At 39.0% G+C, this 27,617-nt stretch overlaps 1 protein-coding gene across 1 annotated transcript in view; it reads right to left on the bottom strand.

Annotated features, from left to right (window-relative positions):
• LOC306895824 (neurexin-3a-like) overlaps positions 1-23,592 on the bottom strand; it is a gene marked incomplete at its 3' end in the record, with an annotated part of 53,306 nt that extends 29,714 nt beyond the window's left edge. The window contains exons 1-5 of the mRNA XM_079459364.1: positions 23,415-23,592; positions 17,949-19,127; positions 12,702-12,719; positions 12,541-12,570; positions 12,052-12,063 (exon numbers count right to left, since the gene is read on the bottom strand). Of these exons, the coding sequence (XP_079315490.1) occupies positions 12,052-12,063; positions 12,541-12,570; positions 12,702-12,719; positions 17,949-18,645 (757 nt within the window). The 5' untranslated portion in view covers positions 18,646-19,127; positions 23,415-23,592. The remainder of the gene's footprint in view (positions 1-12,051; positions 12,064-12,540; positions 12,571-12,701; positions 12,720-17,948; positions 19,128-23,414) is intronic.
• Positions 23,593-27,617: the final 4,025 nt, after the last annotated feature.

Below are 27,617 nucleotides of genomic sequence, written 5' to 3'. Positions count from 1 at the left end.
TGCATTTTATGAAAAAAAAAAAAAATGAACTAGTCCCTGGATTTTTGCCCGATCGGAACCAAACCAACGCTGATGAATTCTGTGGAGTGTGAATGTAAATATTCATTGAAAAAAAGTTGAAATTTCGATTCACCGTTGCTAGGGGGCGCCAAAACGTCTGAACCGGAAGTAGCCTATTTCACTAAAATGACCATAACTCGTGAACCGTTTGAGCTATCTTCACGGGGCTTAGACCGTACATGTAGACCCTCAGTCCAGGGTCACAATAAAAAATACTCGGTGTTTGGCCACTAGGAGGCGCTATAATAGCAAAGAACTCGAAAAGGGCTATAACTACGCAACCGTTTGCCCGATCGACTTATTATTTAGTATGGTGTGTCTTTGTGTCATGCACCGTGACTGTATAAAAGGACTTTGGTGTTTCTCAAAAAACATGGCCGCCATCGGCCAATGAATTTTGAGCACTCATTAGACAGGGTTAACGGGAGCCGATCGAATCGACACTCGCTGAGCTTGTTCGACTCGTGGTCCTGAAGGTCTGTAAGAAATATGAACTTATTCGGCCACTGGGGGCGAAAAAACGTTTTTGCAGTGCTTAAACAATTGTGTATGACGTGACATTTGACACATACTCAAACTATTTACATCATATGATAGCTCTTCTCATTCTGAACAACTTTGCCTCTGGACACGCTTCTGTCGATCGACGGTTCGTGAGTTATCGCTGATGATGTCAAAAACCTACTTTTGCGAACTAGTCCCTGGTTTTTCGACCGATCGGAACCAAACCAATGCAGATGACTTTTGTGGAGTGTGAATGTAAATAATCATTGAAAAAAAGTTGAAATTTGTATTCATACACGGTAGGGGGGGGCCAAAAACTGAACTGGGCGGAGCCTATCACATTAAAATGGCCATAAATCCAGAACGGATTAACACAACATCATGGGGCTTGGAACATATGTGTAGACCATCACTCCGAGGTCACCTACAAAAGAAGGTGGCGTTTGGACACTAGGTGGCGCTAGACGAGTAGAAATGGCAAAATTGACGCGTATTTCAATACTTAAACAATTGTGTGTCACGTGACATTTGACAAACACACAAACTATTTACATCATATGATATCTCTTCTCATTCTGAACAACTTTGCCTCTGGACACGCTTCTGTCGATCGAGCGGTTCGTGAGTTATCGCTGATGATGTCAAAAACCTACTTTCGCGAACTAGTACTTGCTTTTTCAACCGATCGGAACTAAACCAATGCAGATGACTTCTCTGGAGTGTGAATGTAAATAATCATTGAAAAAAGTTGAAATTTATATTCATACACGGTAGGGGGGGCAAAAACGGAACTAAGCGGAGCCTATGACACTTAAACGGACGTTGTTAGAGAAGGGTTTGAGATAGCTTCACGGGGCTTTACACATATGTGTAGACCATCGCTCTGAGCTCACTGTAAAAATAACACGGTGATTGGACACTAGGTGGCGCTATAACATGAACAATGGCACTAAATACTGTAAATATGCAACGGTTATCGTCTCGGCCCAGGAACTTCAGACTTCTTGAGTTTGAAAGCACCTTCTCTTCAATTTAAAAGCCAACAACAATGAAAATCGGATACTCATTAACGAATTGTCCAAATGATTTGACAGTCAGAAAATAACATTCTTGTAGTATACGTGCATGTTTCTGTAAGAATGCATAGTTTCTATGAGTTCATACCTGTCATTTTTCTGTGTGTGTGTGTGTGTGTTGGACTTTGATCCTTCACGCGTGTGTTGAGGTGTGACCCCCTAACCTGTTCATGAATGCACGACTGCTTTTGACTGCCTTAAACCTCGAAACCCGCTAAATGCTGCTTGCAGCTTTAATTCTTCTTTATGTTGGATTCCTCGATTCCGTCCGTGTTTTCCGCAATGCTGAAATCATAGGCCTCTATGTATGTCACGTGAGGTATCTGTCTTTCGTATCGGCGTGTCAGTAGGAGTACGAGTACATGAGCTTGGTACAGGGCCGATACTGGTATTGGTACCGGTGCATCCCTACATTTAGGCCACAGTAGGCTGTGTAATTTGAATTCATGTAGCTGGGTATACCCAGCTGTGTCAAGACCTCACACACCCCAATATGGCCCTGCACATCATCATGGATATCCCCGTCTGTAGTAAACCCACTCCTGCAGTCATTGCATGTTTAACTGGGCGACATGAAAGGGTAAAATGCTGCCTTTGAAGTCTTTCATTTCATTAATCGAGCTTTCCGGAAGAGACGAGCACTCACAATGTTTATTAAAAAGGAATAGGTTCTCGCTATGCTTTTAAACCTGTGGATCTGAAGACCTTAAAACATAACCGCTCCCTCAAAGGAATGGCGGTCCTTTGGATTCCTGTTAAACACTGCAAAGAGTGGCCTTACATTTCCGATTAGAGTAAAACATTCAATGATTGTTTTTGTATCTGTAAGTGTTTCTCAACAGGAAGGAAATCCCATTTACTTACTCAAGAAGGAAGCAACAATATTCGCCTTCAAACTCTTTGAGTTGAATATTTATTAAATCATTTTTATATTTTCTCAGCTCTACTAGAGAAAGTAACGCTGTATTTGTCCGATTCTGCATTGATACAGACACTTATTTGATCGACTTATTTCACATTAGCATTGAAAATTATTACCATATTTTTTATAATCACAAACTAAAATGTGTATTAATAGTGAATGCTTATACAGACAATTAAGAATTGTAAGTGGATCTCGTGGTGTCTGCTTTCACAGTATGTTTTCTAAACACAACAGATGTGTGCACCAGATAAATTATTGTCTGGCCTCTGCTGACTTTGCCTGAGGTAAAACTGTCCTTTGGGCCAACGGGATTTCTCAACTGATTTACGGAAACTACTGATAATATCACAACACTATTAAAAGAACAGAACCTGATTTCTGTTGGCATACGCATCTGCTGACATACTTCAGGCAACTAGAATAGTTGGGTAAAATCTGTGATAAATATGAAACTAACACCGACATAGTGTTGAAAATGTGTTTTCCAATTTAAATTAGCGTTAGACACGGTAAAGAATACAGAGGACAGATGACATGTTAAATGAAAACACTACAGGTCAAAAGTTTAGGATTACTTGGGAAAAAATGTCTCATGATCTTCAAAATCTTTGAACCTAAAGGTGTATGTTTCAATGTTTGAAATTACTTTTGTAGATGAAAATATAATTCCGCAAACCTATTCATTTCTTTCATTAGAAAACAAAATTATTTAAAAACATATTTTTTTAAATGGTTGACTTGGACCAAGTAATGAATAAAAAGCAGCCAATAGGAGTCCATTATTGATGGAAAATCCTTCAATACTGTTAAAAAGCTTTGTAGGTTTAGACCTTAAGAAGCTGGACTTATTCCGTATACTTTTATCACAGTATATAATTAATGTAGTTATAATGGGGTATAATTGGGTATAATGGACTTTTTATTATTCTAAAATGTGGAAAAAATATAAATAAATAAGGAGTCATTGATCCTAAATTTTTGACCATAGCGCATATGTTTTTTTCAACCTACACTACCTAAAAAATAGAAAAAATAACCATCCTGCAGAAATAAGTAAACACACAATGTCTCGCAAAAAATCATCCTAGGGCCCAATTTAAAAGTGAGTTAAAACATATCTTTGCACTTAGTAACACAGCCCTCTAGTGACATACTGTTTGCCTTTAAGAACTGAGTCCATCATCCATCATTATTGTTGTTTTGCCTGGCTCTTGTTGGAAAGGCACGTCACCTGACTTGAGATGCTCTCACAGTGAGTCCAGATCAGGTGACTATATCAGGCTTCCAAAAACACTGAGGGTGTGTTACTGAAACCTTAAAGTAGCACAACACTTATACCAGTTACTTTCAGTGTGTGTGTGTGTGTGTGTGTTTCAGGTAAGAGAAGATGTGTAGCATTTAACCAAAAGCACAGGTCAGAGTGTGCACAATGTCCCGGGGATCCTGTCTCACAAGAGTACAATTAAAGTGTTATCCATTAAAATTAGAAAGGGAACATTTACAGGTGGTTGCCAAGCCAAAGGATATGCCAGATAAAATGTTACAAAATGTATGGAATGGTGACTCTTGCATGCATACATGTTTTATGAAAGCATGAGGTGGAACATGGATAAGTCATTAGTAATAATTTGACAAATATAAGTGATGCACTGCGATAGAGTACCTGAACCATATAAGGAAAACTAAGAGAACATGAAAAAAATCACCTCTTTTCTATTCAGGCCTGACATAAGCTGTATCTGTTACTGTGAGTACTAAAAATGCCTGCTGCTCAACATGTGCTAGGTGAAATCCAGGGTGTATGTTTGTGTGTGTATGTGTGTAAACCTAACAGGTTCTCAAGTCCAGGCCAGGACTGACCTGCTTCCACATGGCTATTTGCCCAGGCAAGACTCATGCATTTTTCACAAGGCACACAATTGAAACGCCGCACAGAGCACACACACAAACACGGCTGGTTAGCCAGACAATAGGAAAATGTGGGTCAGAATCTACCATCCACCCAAAGATTACTACATTAGTCATCAGAATCAAGCGTTGTGTAAAATATGAGTCATTTTATTTTCTGGTCTGTATTTTGAAAGTGAAAAATATACATCTGTATATTTTGTAGCCATTGCGTGTAACATTTAAAAAAAAAATATCACATAATTTTTCCAGTTTTTGACAGGTGTAAGTATTCAACCAAAAAGCTTATGACTCAAGCATCAGTACGTCTCTCTATCTGGATTGTTTGTATTTGTGTCATACATATACTTGTATAGAATTGTTCATGCTGATCTGATTGGCTTACATTGCTCATTCAGTACAAAGTAGCTATTTGTATTCTGTAAATGCATCCACGCAGTGGGAGATGCCCACATGACAAATGCTAAAGTCTTTATGATATTTATGAAAGTTTGAGTCAGAAATCTGTCACACTTTTATCTTACATTTGGATCAGATTGAAAAATGGAGCTGCATGAGCTGGTCCATTGTTTCATGACTAATTCAAAGCACATTTTATTGATGCACACAATCGTCCACTTAGATACGATGATCTTTCCAAAAGCAAAGCAAACCAGGCCAAACAATATGCTTACACATCACATCGCCTCAAACCGTTTGGTAAAGGTGACCATGGCAGCCATGTTCCGCTTAGGTGTCAATTACTGGCAGGTGTATTGTTTGTCTCTCATATTACAGTACAGTACATCCAAATAAAGACTTTCCACAGACTTGCATCATTATCCTATAAATAACCATAAACCATACCCAAATCCTTAAAGAAAACCTTCTCTTTTAATTATCTGTTTTTGTAGATGTCCCATAATGTTTCCAACGTCAGAGGTTGTCCTGTTCAGGTTATTTCAACCTTAAAGTGACAATAAGAATCATAAGAACAAAATCTTTAAAGAAAACGTAAAAAAATGTATCACTATTGGCATAGCATATATATAAAATAATGGAGAAATACATTGGGGGCTCTCAATTTGTAACGTTTTCTGTCATGCCTTTTGTCGGTTTTACCTGAACCGGGCATCCCTGAATTAAGCTGAAAACCAAATTACTACATTAGTGGCAATATATAAATATTTAATAATATATCCTATAATGATTTAGATCATTTAAATGAACAGTACATAAAGATGCCCTGTATGTACACAAGGCTCAATATGCAAACAAGTCTGATTCAACAACCGTTAACAGTGCCTAAATATGTTCAATTTTACATGGCACACTGAAAGAGCGGTTGTGGGAAATAAAGTCCTCTGTTGTCTCCAGGTACGCAGAGTAATGAGGATCAATAGGTGTGTCTCTGGACACCAGATGCTCAACTCTGCCCACGTTTAGCAACCCAATTACAGCTCGGCCACAAGTGCTGTGTGACCTCAGAACCAGACGGACACAGACATACACAATACTCTGCTCAGACATAAAACTGCCAACAAACATAATATTTGGAAAATTTCTGGAAACATATTTAAGTGAAATTAAATAATTTAAATGCAATTAAAATGGATCATTATAGAGGTTGGACAGAGGCGAAGTAAAATACGATTATTTTTACATATTCAAAGTGTTGTATAAACAGCCGGGAGTTCCACTGCCGCGGTCTTATTTTTTTCAAATGTCACCGAGACAGGCTGTGTCATTTCTGAATCAATTTCCATTACTGAAACATGACATTTCGGAACGACAAATATAAGAGCGATACCATTCATCATATGAAGAAAATATTTCTATTATTGTTTGAAGTAAAACATTTTCAGAAAGATGTAACTGATTGAGATGTTTCAAACAACACTGAGACAGAACCAAGTGCATGGTTTACTTTTAAAAAAAGAGAAAGAAAAAGCAGAAAAAGGAAAGGAGATGGCAACTATTCGAGGTCATTTGTCAAAATAAATTAAAACAGTTGATCCGTACACATCTCTCTCAGCAGAATGCAGTAGAGTTAAAGCTTGCTAATTGAAGTGGTTTAAAATAAGCAGTCCTTTTCGAAAATGCACCTCCTACTTGAGCATGTCTAATGAGACGGCCAAAAATATCCTCCGTATAGCTCTGAAAACATACAGACAGGCAAATGAATTAAAGCAATTAACCACTCGAGGACATTTGTTACAGATATTTGACCATGGGTCAGGGGGGTTCATGTGCACAAATTGCATTCTAAAATTATATAAATTTGACATAAGGACACATTCAATCAGATCCAGAGTTAGAATTGTGTTTTATTTTTCCATTCATTTCTGCACTCTTGGTTGTTTCAACCTATCAATGGATAAATATGGAAAATGGGTCAAATATAGACATTTTATTAGTTCATTTAAAAAACAATTCACCCAACCATGGTTTTCCCATTCCCGATTAACAAATTTTTCCCCTCTCCCTATTTATTTTTAAGTAAAGAGCTAACAACAAACGCCGTGTGCTGAAACACATTTCATATGAAAAAGAAATGTTTTTTACCCATACATTTCTGTGTATCTGATTTCTTCCTCGCTGCTCATTTCTGTCACGATTGCCTATTCCAACGGATAATTAACATCTTTTTGTTCACACGGCAGCATCCGGGCCGGTCCGTCAGAATCAAAGTGATCGCCCCGTTCTCTTGTTTTGTCAGGGACAAAAGACCGCCACAAGCCAGTTGGAGGAGAGGACAATAATCACATTCAGCCATAATCAAATGGCACTTGTTTCCTCTGGGGACCAGAAGGAAAATCGTTGTGTACAGTAGCTTAATGTGTCAGGTGTGACTCAGAAAAATTGGAGGCAATTATGGGCATAACTGCATTCTGATGAGTGGAAGGGGGGAGTAAGGCCGCATGTTTGTTTGTGTGTGTGTATGGGTTGTGATTGATGTTCTTTTCAGTGTTATGCTCAAAGGGCCTCTGGGAGTTGGGAATAGAGGGCCGTGAGGAGGGGTTCTGTTGTCTCGGTTACAGTGTGTGGAGAGGGGGGAGATCACATGGGGGAGGTGATGAGGCCATTCTGTTGGACGCCCTGTGTGGCTGCTCCTGATTACACAAGAGAGGTCGAAGCTCTCTGATCAGTACACAGCATGCAAGGTGTTTCAATCAGGCTTTTCTAAGAGCTCTTCCTGCACTGATGGGGTCTGAGTAGTCTTCAATGTATGACATTTGGGGGGAAAATGGAAACTATGAAACAACAATATGGAGTATCATGACTGGACAATTTTAGTAAATCTTTTTTACTTGCTTAAAGCAACACTACATATCATTCAATATGTTTTTTAATGTTGCATTTCAGAATAAAACACAATATTCAATGGGAAGTTATAGTTATACTTGTCTCTAATTGAAACCATCAGAATTGTATTTGAGTAGTGGGCTGTGATTTTTAATCAGATAATAATAAAAATAATAATTGCGTTCTGGAGAGGAAAGAACGTTTGGAATGTTATGGAATATTCTGGCGTCTTTGTATGAATAACAAATTATCTTTACTAAATATGTAACTGTGTATTTTAATTTTATGTTGTCTTCAAAAGTTGTGTTACATTAAATTAGTTTAAATCGTGGATCAACAGAATTCTGGTTAGGCAGGTTTGTTAAGTAAATGAATAGCGGAGGGATTAGTTGAGCAAATGGAATTACAGGCTTCCCAAACATGTGATAAAGATTTCATTATCTGCCTGTTACACGCGCCATGTGTCACGCCTCACTGTCAGGGAGACCTGCTTTCAGATGTGTGGTAACACTGTTCTAAATCTGTTCTATGAAAACGACCCACTCTGAGAAACCCTAATCCCAGACTTCCCATGAGCTTCTTATACTTACAGAAAGTAAGTGGAAACAAACAAACAACGCTTTATTTTAAATAAAAAACATTTACACAGTGCTGTGACCTATCAGATAGCAAATGTTTCCTAAAACGTTGAGCTGTGTGGCACAAATTGCGAATTCGAATTGATCTTGCGTCATTTCCTGTTTTCTCTCTCTTTCTGTTCATTGATAAAAGTAGCATGCAAATGCAAAGGGAACAAAGAGAGCTTGCATAAAATCCTCCACTTTTTGTAACCCATTGTGTTTCAGAAAGAAAAAAAAGAAAAAAGAGAAGAAAGAAGGATAAGGAGTGAGCTGATCAGACTCTGATCATCAGTGCCTCCTCAAGGTTAGGAAGCTGGGTACATCCTTAATGGAATCAAATCTGATTAGATAATTAGCATACTATTTGCATAATAGCACCGCAATTCATTACCTTGCATGTGAGTTCATCAGCACAGCGCGAGCTACAGTGTTTCCATTCCCCTCTGTCCTGTAACAAAGCTCTGCCCCTCTCTTGCCATCCGGAAAGGTCAACTCATTTACTGGCTCCTGTACCAACTAATATCAATCAAAGTCCGGCACACTTGCTGAATTCCATCGGAAATCTCTGGACAAGAGGTCTGGACTGGTGCCACATGCACTAAAGTCTCAGCACTGGTTAATGCATACAATTCGCAGTCTTGTTTTGATTAAACTTTATTAAAATGGACCTCGAACATCTCTACAAAGGCTCAGAAAAAGCAAAGAGAGGTAAATTTTCGATATCTTTAGGCATTTGTTTCTTGGCCCCCATTGACTTACTTTGTATGGACACAAAACCCCCAAGACATTACTCAAAAATCTTCTTTGGTGTTCCACAGAAGTCGTAAGAAACACTGTCCCTTTAAGAATGACACATTTCAGATTTCATCATTGCTTCTGTTTGTACTAAGAAATAATTACATTCACGCATTGGCAGGTGCTTTTATCCAAAGCAACTTCCCATTGAAAGTACATTTGTATGTGTATTCCGTGGGAATCAAACCCATAAATTTCGGCTCTTAACCCAATCCTCATCCAACAGAGCTACAAAATCCTGAAGAAATATAAAAAACAAACACGACTACCTGAGGTAACGGACTCGACTCCATTGAGTCTCATGACATTTTTCCTTCAACGTAAATTAAAAAATGGTTACATCACACTATTAAAGGGATAGTCCACCCAATGAATGAAAATTCTGTCTGCAAATGTTCTCACCCACTTGTCATTTCTAACCTGTCTGACTTTCTTTCTTCCACAGAACACAAAAGAAGATATTTTGAAGAAAGCTGATCGACCAAACGGCTCCGGCACACAATAACTTCTATTGTATGCATGTACACAAAACTAATGCATGCGAATGGGTGCCGATCATTCTTCAAAATATCAAAAATCATTTTTGGGTTTAAAGAAAGACTGAAGAGAGAGGACTGAACCGTAACCATGGAAAGAACGAAAGTCCCCGGAGACCCGTTTTTGTCATCGTCATCTTTGTCCTGTGACCTGCCACTGTTAGCTGACATATGCCTGTGCCATTGTGAAGAGCGACGTGCTGACTGATATGATTGACTTCAGAGGGGCTCGGAGGAACAGCGTCTGAGAGCACTGAGGCACGTAGATACCAGCGTCGAGCCCTGGGCAACCCGAACCAGCTGCTGCCTCTCATATCCTTCGTCTTTAGTCCCACGGACACATCACTGTCTAACATTACAAAGCACTACAATTAAACCCTTACAGAGGTTTTACTTGATGTGACTGAATTTAAGAGAGTAGGATTGCAAGATCTATATGCTGTACAAACTTGTGCAGTGATGACAGGTCGGGATGAGATGCGGCGACAGAAACAAAAGCAGATAAACATTCGTAGTATCGTTCCACACAGCGGAAATGCAAATAGGCTACTAAATGTTAACGTCTTAACTTGGGCGTACAGCCAGGCTGATTTGTAATAATGTCCTCCCGTCTTGCAGTAGGATTAAACACAGGGCGATAGAGAGAGAGACAGACGGTGGAGGAAACTGCGTTACAATGTGACAGAGCTTCTGATGCAACGCAAGCAAATATGTGCTAATGCATCTGACTGGATATACTTTATTGTCGGCCTGCCAGGCTCTTGCTGACTGGGCTCTGACTTAGCACTTAAAATGGGCTGAGGGAAGAAACCAGGCTGACTAGAGGAATTGAAACATATGCCTGTATTCAGTTCAGTCTGATTCAGAATTCTTGCAGGCTATATTGAATATTTCAAAACCACACCATTTATACTGTACTATGCATATATTTTCACAAATAAATATACTGTATGTGCATCTTGTCTCTTTTTATTGGCCTCTTTTAGGCAAACACTGTTAAGGCATGTTAACACCAAGGACAATGACCGTGAAAATAAAGTTTAAAATGTTTTCAAAATTTGAGATCCATTTGAGTCCACACCAAAACTATAATGATAACTATACAGAAGCACTCACAAACAAACAGATTCCATTTGAATTCAAAGGTCTTGTGCATTTCATTTGTAGAACTGTTCCGCAAACTCAGAAAAAAGACAACATACTGTCCTTTGTTATAGTTAACATTCTTGGTGTAAAGAGGCCTTTAGTGTTATCACCTGGATGACATTTCTGAGTGTGTACTAGGGATGTCACAACACACCAGTATTGACAATAACTGTGATATTAAAATCCACGATTATCGATATTTTGTTAATTCTACACATATCGTAATATTAAAAACTATTCAGCACCCATTTAAAATGTTGCCTTAATAATTACAATCTTGCTCTGCATCCCTGCACTTCTATTCTAAGTGTAATTAATTCACCAAATAACAGACAGAGCACGATATTAAAGATGAATTTGACTGATAGCATCATTTATTTCGCTTTAAAAAACATATTGATAAATACCAGGATAGATATCTTTATTGTAAATTTGTTTGGCCACTACAACCGTGTCGTGAAAATCTGATTTGTAAATCTCAATCTAATTATAAGTAAATGATTAACCCTTAATTTCACTATGATTTCAATAACTGACATGGCATTACTATATACATACATATATACTATATTTAAGATATTTAGGTTATGTTCTTTACATTGTGTAGGATGATTTTAATGCTGAAAATAGTAAATCACAAAATAATGACTCAGGGTCAGATATCATGACAGGTTTGACTTATTCGCAGATTTTCTTCAACAACACAAACCAGACTTCAATGCTAAATTATGTTAATTCTGCACACACAGTTGTAGCATCACTTTTCAGACGTATGCATCCCAACAGAAGCCAGGAATAAATCAGGCCTATTTTACTTTATTTCTCTCTCAAAACAGATATATTTCGACAAAGAGCAAGGCTTCAAAAAACACTCCGATAAACAGCACATGCAAGACCCAAAACTTCAACAAATACATGAAAAATAAAGCGTTAATCACTAAGCTAATCTATCAAGGGACACAATGGCACTGTGGGATTATGGTATTTTTATAAATTGACACAAATGTCCATTGGGTATATGACCACCAGGGTGGCCGACACCATTCAGAATAGCCATTGTGTGTGTACGCCCTCATTTAGCTCTCATTTTTAATACTCTTGATCCAGGCACCCACAGCGAGCAGCTATTGTCGAAAAGTGTGCTAAAAACAAGTATGTCAACACACAGCACAATAAGCAATCAAAAGGTTCTGTACCTTTTCCCTTGGCTTTAGGAAAGAGACGAAAGTTGACAGAGAAATGAGCATCCGCAGAAGGCAAGCATGAGGAAATATAAAGAAGCTGTTAAAGCACATCTATGCATTCAAAGTTCAGAATGTCAGATGCTGTAGAGTTTACAGTTTATTTCATTCACGGCACACCAATTCGGTAAATTCAGGTAGGGATGCACCGATACCTATCGGTATCGGGTCTGATACTAAGCTCATGTACTAATACTCGTAAAATTGCCCCGATACCAATGACCGCTACCTAATGTGACATTACTGACAGAACTGAGTTTATTGTAAATATGAAGTTATTCTATTTCTATTAGCTTCACTTTGTTGTGAAAAGGTATAGGCATCGGTATAGGCGAGTACCAGAAAAAAATATCGGTCTATAAAAAATGGTATCGGTGCATCCCTTAATTCAGGCATGCGGTATATAATCAATAAGAGCAGAGTGACACAAGGGGCATGGCATACCTTGATCTGCCATCATCATGTGTGCGAAACCTTTGATTTATACGGAAAGGAACAGCGCGAGAAAAGCTTTATTAGAACATACTGTACATATGGGCACCCATATATTGTACTATATACAAAAGGCAAGAATTATAAAAAGGTAAAGAATATCATCAACTCACCTGGGATGCTGTTGGCCTCTGGTTGTGTTGCAGCAAAGGACACAGAGGGGGGAAAGGAGAGAGACATTGCAGCCATTAGAGCCCACTCACATGACCTTTGCATGAATGCTACCATGCAAACTTTGACACACGTGATAGCATGCACCAAGCAGACATCTGCCCTGTGCATGTACAAAGAAACACTTTAATACCCCTCTCAAACCATCCATCTACCCCCTCTTCTCACAGGGAAGCAGAGCGGGTTGATCGGATCTGTGGTGTTTGACCCACCACGCCACACCAGCATCTACCATAAGAGGTCTAGTTCATCTTCCATGTCTTACACACTTTCCCAAAGCCCATATCCACGCCTGGATCATAAATTCAAACAGGCAACAGAACCTGTTCCCTTTAGAGAGGGTTGTGGATTTATGAGACGCTGATGTTTGTCTAGAGCACCGTTCCATACTCGGAGCCGGGTATAGTGTTCCCTCTCATTGTAGACACACTCCCTCTCTCATTTTGTTTGTCACCAGGTCGCCTTTGGCCCTGTCGCATTGGGTTTAACTTGCAAACTAACCTATTTCATTAATGCACTCCTGTCCTGAGCCAAAGGGTGAAAAACGGCATTGCAGAACAGCCTATCTTCCCTTTTTCTAATCTATTCTGGCACACATTCAATCTGAGATCATCCAGATATAGTTATTTTATCGGGTAAACCTAAAAGATTACAGTTTTTAGTAGAGGCGCTGACAGGCAAAAGAACCGATTTATCTGTTGCCAATGCACAACTGCGTCTAATACAGGAAATTAAGGGGGACCTGATGGGGTCTGATCCATGAAACGCTTTTAGTGCAAAGTAATTACGGCTGCATTTAGACATTAATTTAGTGCTGTATGTGCTGCTGTCCAGACCGGCTGAAAACGCAATATGTTGTCCCTCATGGTCACTCATTTTCAGGACACGTTCCAGTGTGTAAGTGTGTGTCTGTCTAAGTGTTAAAGTCTGGTACAGAACATTAAGGTCCTCTGATGAGATGCATTAACCTGCTGGGGAAAATATTAGGACATGATTGGAGAGAGAAGAACGCTGAGTTACTCTCGGGATGTGAGTGCTATGGTGAATTGATTGATGTGCTGAGCTCTTGAGATGACCCGTACTGGAGTTCTGATGTCTGACTAGAAAATTATGATCTGTATGTACTACCACGTCCTCCACAATGACCCATCAGATAGGGTGGTGAAAATGAAATTAATTTCTACTTCTCTGCAATGATTTAGAAAAGTTCAGGCACTTCTCTCCTAAGAATATAACTCACATTTTTAAAAGCAACTGTACAGGCTTCTGATGCTCTTGAGGTGCTTTTCAATTTCATTTTGCTCACATTTAAAACATGCGAGGAGATTTGTAAACAGTGGCAGGCTTAACCATAAATCTCAGCACACCAATTCAAACAGCATCCACATGGGAAAACAGATTGAGTATTTGTTTAGCTGCCAAATGTTTATTATACTAATCCGCCAAAAGATTACGCGCTTTCACAAATGATGTAGCGTCATGGCTAGCGCGCTGGCCACGGAGCGAGGAACATACGCCACAGCGACGAAAAACTCTTCTGAGGCTATTTTAGCCATCTGGCCGTCGAGAGAAGTGTCAAATTGTTGCCGCCGCTACTATAGCAATTGGATTCAGTCAAACGTAGGTAGAAGGCTAATGCTTTACACTTCAAATCAGCTTGCCATATGGCTCTGACCCGATATTTATTATCTATGTACAGATGTTTAAAAACCTTGCAGACAGTCAAGATTAAAGGGATACTTCACCCAAAAATGTATAATAATTTACTTACCTTCGAGTTATACATTTCTTTGTTCTGATGAACACAGCGAAAGATATTTGAAGAAGGCTTATAACTAGACAGATTTTGTCCCCCGTTGACTACCATAGTAGGGAAACATAATTCATGGTTGTCAAAAGTGCCCCAGAACAGTTTGCTATCCTATATTCTTCAAAATGTCTTCTTTTGTGTTCAACAGAACAATAAAAATGATCAAGTCATTTTTCCTACTATGGGAGTCAATGGGGGGCAAAATCTGTCTGGTTATAAGCATTCTTCCAAATATCTTTCTCTGTGTTCATCAGAACAAAGACATTTAAACAGATCTAGAACAACTCGAAGGTGGGTAAATGATGACAGAATCTAAATTTTTGGGTGAAATATCCCTTTAAGATGACATTTTCTGTATATTGTTGACAGACATTAAAAGGATAGTTCACCCAATATTTTCTTTTTTTGTGATTACAAATTTGTGAGACTTTCTTTCTTCCTTCACAAAAGTAGATATTTTGAACAATTTTGGTAACCGAACTACGGCGGTCTACCCATTGATTTGCAGATATTTGGAAGCATCAGTGTAACCAAACAGTTCTTGGCCACCATTGACTACCATAGTAGGAAACATTACAATTGTAGTGAAAAGTGCCACGTTTGCTTTCCCACATTCTTCAAAATATCTTCTTTTGTGTTCAACAGAACAATGAAATGTATGAAGCAATTTTCCTACTATGATGGTCAATGGTGGCCAAGAACTGTTTGGTTACAAGCATTCTTCCAAATATCTTTCTCTTTGTTCATCAGAACAAATACATTTATACAGATTTGGAACAACTTGAGTGTGATTAAATAAAGACAGAATATTCATTTTTTGGGTGAACTGTTCCTTTAAAGCACTGCGTTTTGATTTCATAATATCAGTTTTGATCGACTTTTGGCTTGCTTAAGCCTTTGGGTTAGAAGCCACACATACTGCACGGCATGCCAAAATACCCCCTGAAAAGGTTTATTTATTCTTTCATGATTGGCTGAACCGATTCCCAGCATTCAAAGCCATCAAAGCTGCTTTTACTGTACGTCTGGCTTTAGCTCCTATCAGTTGACTGCAGGACCTAGTCAGCCAAACAAGATGGAGAGGAACAACAGCCATAAATCAAGCCCAAAACTCTGTGCTCTTTACAGCCTATAAATCTAAACCTAGTGCCTGGTCTTCTGCTGATGGCCGGCTATACAGTACATTCCACATTTCCTCATTCTCTCCCTATCTCAAAGAATCTTTGTCAATTAAAGTACGAAGAGTGTATATATGATTAGATTTTCTCAGGATGTTTCTGTTGTTTAGATAATGGAGAAGTCTGTTGTTAAGAATGATACAGAACTGTTTAAATAGGTTTCTGTTTACACATATTCCACGGTAATTATTAGGGATGAATGTCTCTCCGCTTTTATGGTTTGGGGTGATGAGACCTTGGTTCTAGATCTAAGGAAATATTTAATTTTTAATTCTTCTTGTTTGGTTTTGCGTTTGTGGATTTTAGGTTAGATAATGTTGCAAATATTGTAAATATTTGGTTAATCCTGTCTACTGCTAAATTTACACCTTCGTTATTGCGTGGGAATGTTTTATCTAGGAATTTATTTAGCAGGTCTTTAATTTTTGGTTCACCAATTACGCTTTGGTATTTATCTTCACTATTTTGTTTCCATCTGTATGTCTGTTTTAGGGTATGGTGGTGAGTTTGTTTGGATGCCTCTGTTTTCGATTTGGATCTAACAGGTAAAGTAGAGAGTACTAATTTTCCTATCGTCTGATGATGGGGTTGATGGGCTGACCGTGAATGCTCTGAGAGAGTTTGGATTTAGATAGGTGATGAAATAGTCTACTGTGCTGTTACCCAGCTTTGAACTATAACTGTACCTACCGTATGAATCTCCTTGCAGTCTGCCATTGATCATGTACAAACCCAGTGTACGACAAAGATGGATAAGTTGTAATCCATTTTGGTTTGTTGGGTTATCATAGTTTAGTCTTTGTGTGTGGAGGGGGAGTACATCTCCTCCTGGAATGTGTTTGTCTCCCTGGGAGTGACGTGTGCCATTCTTCACCTGTCCTGGCATTTAGGTCTCTCCCTCTCTCTCTCTCTCTCTCTCTCTCTCTCTCTCTCTCTCACACGCACACACATACTGCTGTACATACTTTTAAAGTAAATGCATACAGACTTTATTTCAGTGCACCCTGGTATTGTGTACACAGACGTTTTAATCACATTGTATAAATAAGGAGAGGATCAAGGGAGCGGTTGTGTCTTCAATGAGGGTAACAACTCATGGGCTCAGAGCACTGATCGCCGATCAATCACCCAGCTTAAGCACTCCAATCACAAGGGAAGAAAAGTTTAGACCTAATCAAGACAGGATATACAGCCGTTCTCTTGTCTGGATCCTTTCTCAATAAAATGTAATATTCATTTAATCAGATAAAGATAGTTCAGACTCGTCTTTCCACAATGTAAAGCATTGTTCGGTAAGGATATTAAAAACTTAAAAATAAAGAATTGAATCATAGAGCACTGGTAATGCAACAGAAGAGTATGAAAAAACAAACATGTACATCATGTACCTTTCATTACCAGGACCATCAACCAGGATGTAAAATATCTTTCATGGGGAAGAACTCAAAGATGTAAATTCCTTCTGTACAACAATGCAAAATTTGTCAATTAAATAACATGCATAAACCGAAGCATTTAAGTAGATGCATTTAGAAAGGTCATGAAATCCTCACCAGGAACAACACTACAAAGAATTTTAATTGACAGTGTTGTGCTGAATTTTCATTCAGTGTTGAAGAGGTGCAACAAGAAACACCAGAGCTGTGAAATGGCCTCCTCAAATCCCCAGAGAAAATAAAATGGCCACTTCAGAAAAAAAAACATCCAAAGGATCTGAAAAGGCACCTTAACATTGTAGTATCACCCCACCCCTCAGCCTGGCTCGATTAACACAAAAAGTTCACACGAGACAAACGGTTCAAAATAATTCAGACTTTGCTGGTAGTGCATTTCAATGACATTCATTTTCAATGGACCGTGAGAAGCGATGGGGGATAGAGGAAGGTCTTATCGAGGCTGAACGAGGAATTCCTAGCACGAAATACCTGCCATTGCACAGAACAGAGACAAGGGGCAGCGTTCTGTAGACAGGCTAAGAGATGCCATTAACCTCGACCCCAGAGTCACACCCAGACTCCTAAGACTTCCAAGAAACAGTCGAAGAAAAAAAAAATCTAGGAAACATTGTTTACATTTCACCAACTAAGACTTAATGAAAGTGGGGGCAATATGTTTTGCACAAATGAGCATTAAACCATTTAATATGTATGCTTCGATCATTTTTGCTTATGCATAATCAATGCTAAATGAAATATTTTTACCTTCGTTGCAGAATCGGCCAACATATTCCGTCTTAGAACAATCACAAATCGGTTCCACGTCGACAATGGAGCACGTCCCTCCGTTCTCGCACGGGTTCTCCATGCAGATTCCCTCTATGTCCATGCGGACTGATTGGCTGCTTAGCAGATTAGGTTCCTTGTTACTGTACCTCAGTTCCCTGATAATTCCCTTAAATGGCGGAAGATCCTTCACTGTTGGGAGAGTGAGAGCAGAAATGCGAATATCTTGAGGGACTCCGCCCAGGAAGAGGTCGCTTACGATCTTCATGTACTGCCTCTGTGGCCGCACCTCGACCGATTTGCTCGCTCCGTCCAGCCCCAGAACAGTTCTCAGGTTGTACCTGCTCAAAGTGGCGGAATGCCAGCTGCTGTCATTGACTCGCTTGTCCGATACGACAGTTGCCTCAGCGCAGTCGATGCTAAACTGCAACTGGAGCTTCCCTTCAACCACCATGAGTTGCAGGAAGTCGCAGTAGCCGCCATCGTCAAAGTACAGGATTAAGGCAGTGGACACGTCTGTTTTGAACTGGAAGCTGAGGTCACTTCTGGTGCTGGCGTCCCAGCGGAGATAGCGCGCCCACTGGCCCTGCGACCCTGTAAACTCCAAGCCCGAGCAGAACCCGAGCACAGTACTCATCAGCAGCTGCAACTGGACTGGGAATCTGTAGAAATTCATTTTCAAAGTGCTTGAGATAGGGGTTATAATCCTGAACAGGAGGAAATCATTGAATTTGCTTTGGTTGAAAGGTCCGTATATCCAAAGTACATCCCACAGTATGCCCAGAGATAGAAGTAGAAGAGGTGAGATCGTCAACGCAGAGACAAAAAAAATATCCTAAAAGGGGAGAGGGTATTAAGAGGGAGAACAGTCTTAAGTAACAGTCGTAAAGCCAATTACATTGCACAAGAATTCAAATCTCTCAAAGGTTCTCTTTCTTTGTTTCCTGGAATGAATTAGCTTGAGAAGACCAGTGGATGAGGTGCTGCGTGTCTGAGAGGTGCTGTTTTCCTTCAGGTATCTCCTCAGATTTAACACACTTTGTTGACCATCCAAACAAGTCCTCCAGGTTGGACTCTTTTGATATTTTGGGAAACCAGCACAGTCTTCATGATGCCTTGTGGGTAATGTAGTACTCACGGTTTATCTGCCCTGTTTATCTGTCAAAACAGAAAATAATCAAATTACAAATTAATTTATGGACGTGTCAGTCTACTTAGTTTGCATTTTTTAATATAAGAATAAAAAAGAATTAAAAACAAAATAATTCTTCTGTTCAACATCCCAAATAATATTTCTTAATATACATCACTCAGTGATAAATTGTAAGATAACACTTGATAAAGCCTAATTAAAAGTTTCATTATTTCAAGCTATTTACCCATGAGATTCTTCAAGTGTTATCGGTCATCTAATGTGTAAATTACCAGCATAATTCACATGGCAGCTCCAGCTATTGGTCACTTGCACAGGGCTTGCGTTTATCTGATGATGTTGAAAATTAAAAGTCATTCTGCGGGATGCACAATGCATAAAAAGATTGATATGCATGTCTACATATTTCCATGACATATACTCCACATTACCAGCATTTTAGCAGCCAAAGATGACATCCCTAACAAATCCTGCATCTTAGAAAATATAACATAATTATTAAAGGCGTGGCTATACACTTTGAAAAAAAATAAAAATAGAACCAATACATAAAGACAGTCTTTAAAATAAAATGCAAAATATGTCTGTATTTAATGTTTATATAATAGCTTTTGCTGGATTCCTCCATCAGTAGAGCATAAAAGAAAAAAAGGCGATGCAGTTTTTTGTGAAATAAAATGCTATCCTTAAAAAAGACGATTATTTTAGAAACACAAACTGCTAAATGCCCAACCAAAATATCCCTCTATAAATATGACAGAATACTTGCATGCTGAGCTCATGATTGGCCCACAACCAACACAGATTAGTAAGACTTCTGTGAAAGCAAAACGCTGCATCGGCTCCTCTTAACATGTGTCATCTATGTGCATAAATGAATAGGCTCCAATTACATGGCAACATGCACGCTGTAACCCAATAGACATCTAATATTGCCTGTGTCTTTGCCAGAAGCGTAGGCAGCAGGTACAGCAGGACAATAGTGCTACCATCCTACGCAATTCAGCCAAGCCGAAACACAATGCATGCCGTCAAAGGCAGATGCCTGCTCTACCTTCCGCAGCTGAAGAGGGAAAAGAGCCAGAGACTGTGCGCTTGTAACAGATACTCCACGTTGGCTCGCGCCCACACCTCAAAATATGCATGTGTGCTTTTTCTTTTTTTGTCAAGCAAGGGCTGGCGAAAAGGAGGAGAGGTAAAAAGGCTAAACTCAGCACATCATTGTCCTCATTGATGCATGATTGACACACCCCACTGGGAACAACACACAACACCACAAAATAAAGTGCTTGCATTTGAATCCCATTTTAAAAGGCAGCAAATAGGAGAGGGAGGTGTAGTGGTGGAAGGGGGCGGGGAGGGACGGTAATGATAGCAGGCCCCACCATTCATCAGACACACAAAGCTGGGTTTTACCACAGGTGCCTCAATTATGGTCTGCCATTACACCAGAAAAGCTGCGACAAAATGTCCTCCAGTGCGCCCCGATGATATCATGGAGAAGATGGCTTTGAGAGGCGTAACGCAGAGCTCGGCTGTGCGCGTGACACGGTTGCCGTCGAGCTTCTGCGTGGTGAAGGTGTGGGGGCGAGGAAAGCTGGGCCAAAATGGATGACATCAGCGTCCGCTCTCCACTCTCCTTCTGGGCTGCCAGCCGGTGAGTGGGGGCACAAGGCTTCTACCTGGCCTCAGCCAGCTACCCCTCTGTTACCCAGGGTGGGCACGGGTACCACGAGCCACTCTGGGGCAAACCAGATATCAGTTATTTACAACATTTCCCTATGCCATATAACACAATATACTTCTTGTGGTATTCACTATACTCCATCATAATCATTACCACACGATTAGTTTGATTATTTCTCAGCATGTATCACTGTAACATGGGTGTGGACTGGCTGTGTTATGTAGGGTTCTGATCAAGATGGAAAAATCACGTCACACTGCGGCGTACTGGGAAAGCAGCACACATTCGAGGAGTGTTTTGGAGACCGAAGATTATACAACGCCAACAGGAAAAAAACGAATTTCTGCGACACACAAAAAAGGGATTTTTGGCATAATTTTAAAACACGACCAAAACGATATTCGTTATTAAATGCAATAAAACAGCATATTCAGACTACTTTTTTTCTAAAGAGACAATATTTTTTATACAAAAAAATACCAATGTATATGTTTCGAGAATAAGTCAAATAAATAAGCATTTTGATTTATTTTTCATTTTAAGAAAAAATGCCTCAGCCTATGTTGTGATATTTTGGTTGTCTTGGCTTGATATGTAAAATAAGATTATAGGAACCGTGAGAAAAAAACGACACAAACACCCAGATGTAAGCAAACGATATCGTTATGTGTTTCAAAACGACACAATATACATTTCAAATCTCGTATTTTTATATAAACCAATTGTATGTGTTAGATCGTATAATATAGATAATGAAAAAGACCCTTATTATAATAATGACCATGTATACTGTAAGTAAAAATTCGTTAATACGGGTTAAAAATGACTGGGCCTTTTTGTCACAGAACATCTGGCTATATTGCAGCAGTTTCAAATATCAGATTTTGACGATATATAAATGCCTTAAAATGTCAAATAAAATAATATAATGAAACTCTAAATAAAAAGGCAACATCTGAATTTGTCTGATAGACAAATTAATATATTCTAGCGCAAATAAATGACCTAACACATGCAATTTCTGTCGTGCATATATAATACACATGTATCCACACACACTATAGTATAAGAGTTTTAGTTTTGGTTATAGCACATAGCATAATATTTTAACCGAGGTCACACATAACACAGGACAAAATATATCGTATATAATTTAGGGCTAAATAAACGGCGCTCGAAAATTTTGTTTTTCATTATTTTAATACATAATAATGCGTTCTTTTTTTTCTGTAAGCATTTGTGAAATAATTCGTCGAAGGAAAAATTAAAGACAGGCCGCGGTATAAAATATGATTTTCTTGATTTAACATCAATGTCTATGTGGTTCTTTAAAATGTGCAAAACAAAATTCACATGCAAATACAGTGTGTATAATTTCCACGAAGACGTGAAATTTATTAAAAAGGTCGAAGCCTTGAATAGCATGTATTTAAAAGGAATGTGTAAGGGTGTGCTGAATAAACGCCTTTGTGTGATTGCGGATTATTACCAAATCCATTTAATTCCGGAAGATCTAAAATTACCCACTACAAATTGATGAGAGTGTATTAAGATATTCTATAATGTGCTGCACACTTGACCGCTTCAACAAAAGGAAGACACACGAGCTGAATATCCCTATGAAGTGAGGAAATCCGTTTTAAAATTTCCCTCAGATTTGGATAAGCAAACGTCACAATTATTTATATCTAATAATTTAGAAGATTTAAAAAATATTCGGCTTTGGATAACGATTTTTTAAAACATAAAATATTTTGTTTTATTGTATTCATGGTAACTACACTAGATGTGGCAAGGGAATACAATTTATGCAACCAAGTAAAATAAGGTTATTTATAAGATATTTTGATCTAAAAAGTGATATAAATGAATAGAATACTGGACCTGCAGATTTATTCGTTTTACCAGCCTATAGGTGCAGTCAAAAAGGATAAACCGAGGATGGGGCTGCAGTGGGCATGCGTGGTGTTTTTCTAGAGTGGCATTTGAACATGATGCTGCCTGGACTCTACAGACACCTGAGAACTCGTATTTATAATTCACAGCTACTTTTACAGATTAAGAAAAGCACAGCTCTCCTGGGGCCAAATTTTTTGTTTTATGTTCAATGGTTTTTTCCTCTCCGTGAATACAACCAAAACACGGGCGTGTGTTGTCTAATTCACATATAAAAGAAACGAAATATACCGTACTAATATTTAAAGGCAGCGAATACATAGCATCATAATTTTCCTTCAAGACTCGCTCTTAGTGTTGTGCACACCGGTCAACTATGACTGGAATTTCCCACTTTATCCACATAGAGGTGTATCCTGGTTTGTATGTTGAATGTAGAAAAGCCTTAAAGAAAAATATATAGGCTAAACGTATTTTATAGCCTGACAGCGTGTGTAACACATGCATACAGTGTTTTTAATATTAATACCACGCTTCTCCGCGAAACAATGTCAACGTCACATCAATAAAGTAAAACGATCTACAACGCCACCAAAAACAGTCAACTTAGCAACTTAACAAGCAAGTCATTGATAAGTTCGTGCGATGAACTTATAATATCCCAGCGACGTGTCATTGATTCCGTCCCCAAAAAAATAAACATACTAACCTCAGTTTTCGTTAAAAAATATCCCAACGCGTAATAATCCACATTACATTCCAAACAGGGTTTTATTTGGTCCACGTTACTTAAAATAACGTTTGTCGGCGGTCTTTTGGTACCCGCGTACACTTTCCTCGTTCTGTGCTCGAGTGCAGTTACGGAGAGCGGCGCGCTCAGTGAGTCTGATGGGCGATCACGAGATTTTCACACGCGCGCCCCGCCTTCCTCCTACCGCGAGCCTCGCGCCATTTAAAGGTGTAGTAAAATCTGAGAGGGAAAACTTCAACATAAACAAACGAGTTCCTGTTTGATACCATATTTCCGACATTTACAGATATACCAAAAACGTAATACGCAAGGTTCGCAAACGCCGATTTAAAGCGTTCCCTTATAGAACCGCGTCATGTTTTCTTTAAATTGTTGACATTATCAATTCTAAAGACAGATCACCAAAATAAATACAGTGTGAATGGAACGCAATGCATGTGGCTCGACTACAAAAAAAAGAAAAGCTTTTCATGTGGGCTTTACGCGGCCGCTGTCCTTGGTGCTGAACTTTTGCGTGCCCATCAACTCTTGCGCAATACACTGTAATCGACCGAGGGTTGTGCATTTCAAAACATCTTTGAAAGAGTATAAAGCTATTTTCCAGATAGTTTGCTACTTTTAAGTGACCTGAGTGAAATCTACACGCTTGAAAAACTAACACTGCGATCGATAGGCGTTGACCATGTCATTGATTTGTAGCCCAAATGATCCATCATAGATCCTACAGAATATTGAGCCCCTCTCGGTGCTGAATGGATCGAACCGCTCCATGTTGCATCTAAAACTGGATGATAAGTGTTTTGACGCCGAGCTAGATCTCAAAGCCAGAGTTATGTTGCAATAAAGGGATTCCTTCAATAGATCTTTATAACTTGTAGCAATTGTGTCTGAGAAGATTATATTCTAGGCTCATTCTCGCAAGGAGTATGTGATTTTTTCAAGGGCTTACTATTTCTTGAGATTAAGCTAATTTCAGGATGACAATTTATCCACTATACTATTTGAAGACCTGAGCAAATACAGACTACTGGAACATCTGCCACAGGCTGTTACTCTGTATATGCAAAAATACTGACATTGTTTAAAATAAAAAAGGAGATGAATGATGAAGAAGCACTCAAATCTCCTATAAGATAACATTTCAACAAATGCAGTCTAATTTTGTGCCATTAAAGAGATAACTTGTAAAGCGTTATATATAATGAGAATCTTGCCTCAAGGGAATCTATGCTAAAACATTAAAGCCTGACATCAGCCACCTGTTGTCATACCATATGGCTGTCAGATTGCATCTGATAATGCACACATTAAAGGATTCCCTGAAAACAAACAAAAAAAGGAACATAGGTCTGAATTTGCAATTACTAACAATGATGAGTACATACTGTAAAAAAATACAGTACACATGTACATCGCAAAAAAGAAACCTCTTTGCCCTCACTAGAGCTACATACACCCTGCCCGCTGTCTGAATTAACTGTACCACCATCATGTACAGAAAGAGTTTACAGGATGGCATTCTACAGATATTGATTTCTTCAGTTAATTCATAAAGGTCTCAGCCGTGCTTTTTCAATTAAACCTGGAAGCTGCCTGGGTCAAGTGGATCAATGCAGAGCCTGCAGGTATGAGTTCAGAGCAGATTTACTTAGATTGACTAAGTAAACAACATATTGACTGACACACTCTCACTCCCGAGCTTCCTGTGTCCCAACTGGTGACACAAGCTGAAAAGAGAGCGTGCAGTGAAAGACTGACAGCTCTGTTCTCATATTCTGTTTAACTTTGCTCTGATGGAGTCGTCACATCCAGGGTTTACTTTTAACTCGGTCTTTTCCTGCCGCTGTTTAATTGCAATTTTGTCTTTAATGCTGTGTGCTTGAATTTCTTTGAGCTGAGACAAAATTCTCTCTCTCGCTCACTCATACACACACACTTAAGTCAAATCCAAAGGAAATCTAGGACTAGCAACATAATGTTTTTAGTAATAGAAGTACAATGTTAAAATAGCATAAGTTTATCAAACGCATAACAGCTGGCCTTGGTGTGAAAAGACGTATGCAGAAGTTGAGCTGTTAAAAGCGAAGACTTAAGGGACAGTTCGCTCCCCCAAAAAAATCTATCTTAATTTACTCAATCTTGAGTTGTTCTAAATATGTAAAAATGTATTTGTTTTGATGAACACAGAGAAAGATATTTAGAAGAATGCTTGCAACCAGTTCTTGGCCACCATTAACTACAATAGTAGTTTTGGTTTTAGCAAGAAAAAGTGGGCAGAGGTCAAAACATCACTGTTGTGTAATATTTGTTTCAAGAGGAAGGTCTGAAAGAGTGTGTATGCGAATCTGTGATTCTGTGTATAACATTGTGCATGGGCCTGTTGTGTGTGTAAGACAGAAAAAGCAAAATGGCATGAAGAAAAAAGAGAAATGGGGTGGGAAAAGACAATTTGACAGATCGAAACAAAGCTCGAGATAGAAAAACAGAGCGAAAAGAAAGAGAGATAACATACTGAGTCACTGGAGCATCCACTGACATTTCCTCTGGGATTTCGACATTCATCATGCAAGATCTCTATATCACACATCTCTTTCTTGCTTTCTCTCACTGTGATCAACTTTCTGTGAGCATCTGCTCAAACTCTTAGTATTGATGTTTTGGCGGAGTAACATGTGCAGGATATATGCGTCTAATTTTACAGCATGCTGATTGACTTGACTCTGTTTGATTCTTTGAACTTGTTAGAAAAACCTCCAACAATACATCATCAAGCTGAAATACATAAATAATTCTTACAAATTGTCAATTATTGTCTTTTTTGTTGTTTCACCACCTATACAGACAGACTTTTATACATCTGGTAGATGCTTACAAAGCGAATAACATTGCATTATACAATACATTAGATTTTTTTAAGCATGTACAATCCCTGGGAATGAACCCATGACCTTGGCGTTGCTAGCGCCATGCTTCAACCACTGAGACACAGGAAAACTCACACACAAATGTGAGTGTGTTGAATTGAGGGATTTTGAGGACACACTTCCCTTCCACACTCACAAAACCAGCTGTTACTCATCACCATAGGAAACATTAGTCCTCCACAAACATTCCGCTCCTATCTTACCCTGAGTCAGTCCTCCTCTCATAAAGATTCCAACATGTGGTTTGCAGAATGCCATTCTCTCCCTCGTTCTGCCCTTTTCCTTCAAAAGAAGTGTGTGCATTGCCCATTTTCTGGGAATGCAGACATTATCAGAGCTTCATTTCCTCATGTCTGGGTGGCTCATTACTCGCCCTGACATCATGAGTGCATTACACTAGACACGTTCTGTCCCCGGACCGCTCCAACTTCCATTAAATTTCCCAGAGCTGATTCTATAGAGATACTCTCACTCTGGTTACTCTCGTCTCTCCGAATCTGCTATCTGACTTCCTCCTCAACGACTGCGAGAGAAAACTTCGCCATCTCATCTAAAATTTGGACGTCTTGCTACGACCTTCAGTCTGAACCATTTCTGAGAAACAGAATGAGGTAATAGATGAGAAAATGTCAAAATTAAAGGAACATAGTGCACACCTCTCCATTTGGTGCCGTTGTGCGTCTTTCATCTCGACTTCTGAGTGCGTTTGCCTCCCACATCCACTCTAATTACTGTGATTACACTGCCATCTTTTAAAGTCTTCATTGGCTTGTTCCTTAAAAACACCATTTATTTTCGAGCCAAGAAGAACTTATCTATGTCAAGCTAGCTTTAAATAGAAGAGCAGAGTCAAGCCAGCAGAATTGCGGTACAGAAAATACATTATTGCCTGCAATAACACGGCCATTTCAGCTGCGTGCCTCTTATTGCAAAAATTATTTGGATATGATGTTCTGACTGATTGAGGTGACTTGAATGTCTTTCAATAGTCTGTCCTAAACTATTTCACACTCCATTTAATTGTAAGTCGATTCCACATTGTCATTTTTATAATTGAGGGCCATCTTTTATAATTGACATCGATTTAATCTGGTTTGTGCGGGCACAGGCATGTGCTTACTGTTCTGTTGTATTACTGTATATGGGGAAGCATTCTCAATGACATGAATATCTTTCATAACACGATTCCCACTTGTAAATCTTTTATCCCTTGAAGTTTGAGAGCAGCTTGGAATAT

Source organism: Barbatula barbatula (assembly GCF_947034865.1).
Source record: "Barbatula barbatula genome assembly, chromosome: 6".
Classification (NCBI taxonomy): Eukaryota; Metazoa; Chordata; class Actinopteri; order Cypriniformes; family Nemacheilidae; genus Barbatula; species Barbatula barbatula.
This window is presented reverse-complemented; position numbering and strand designations above follow the sequence as displayed.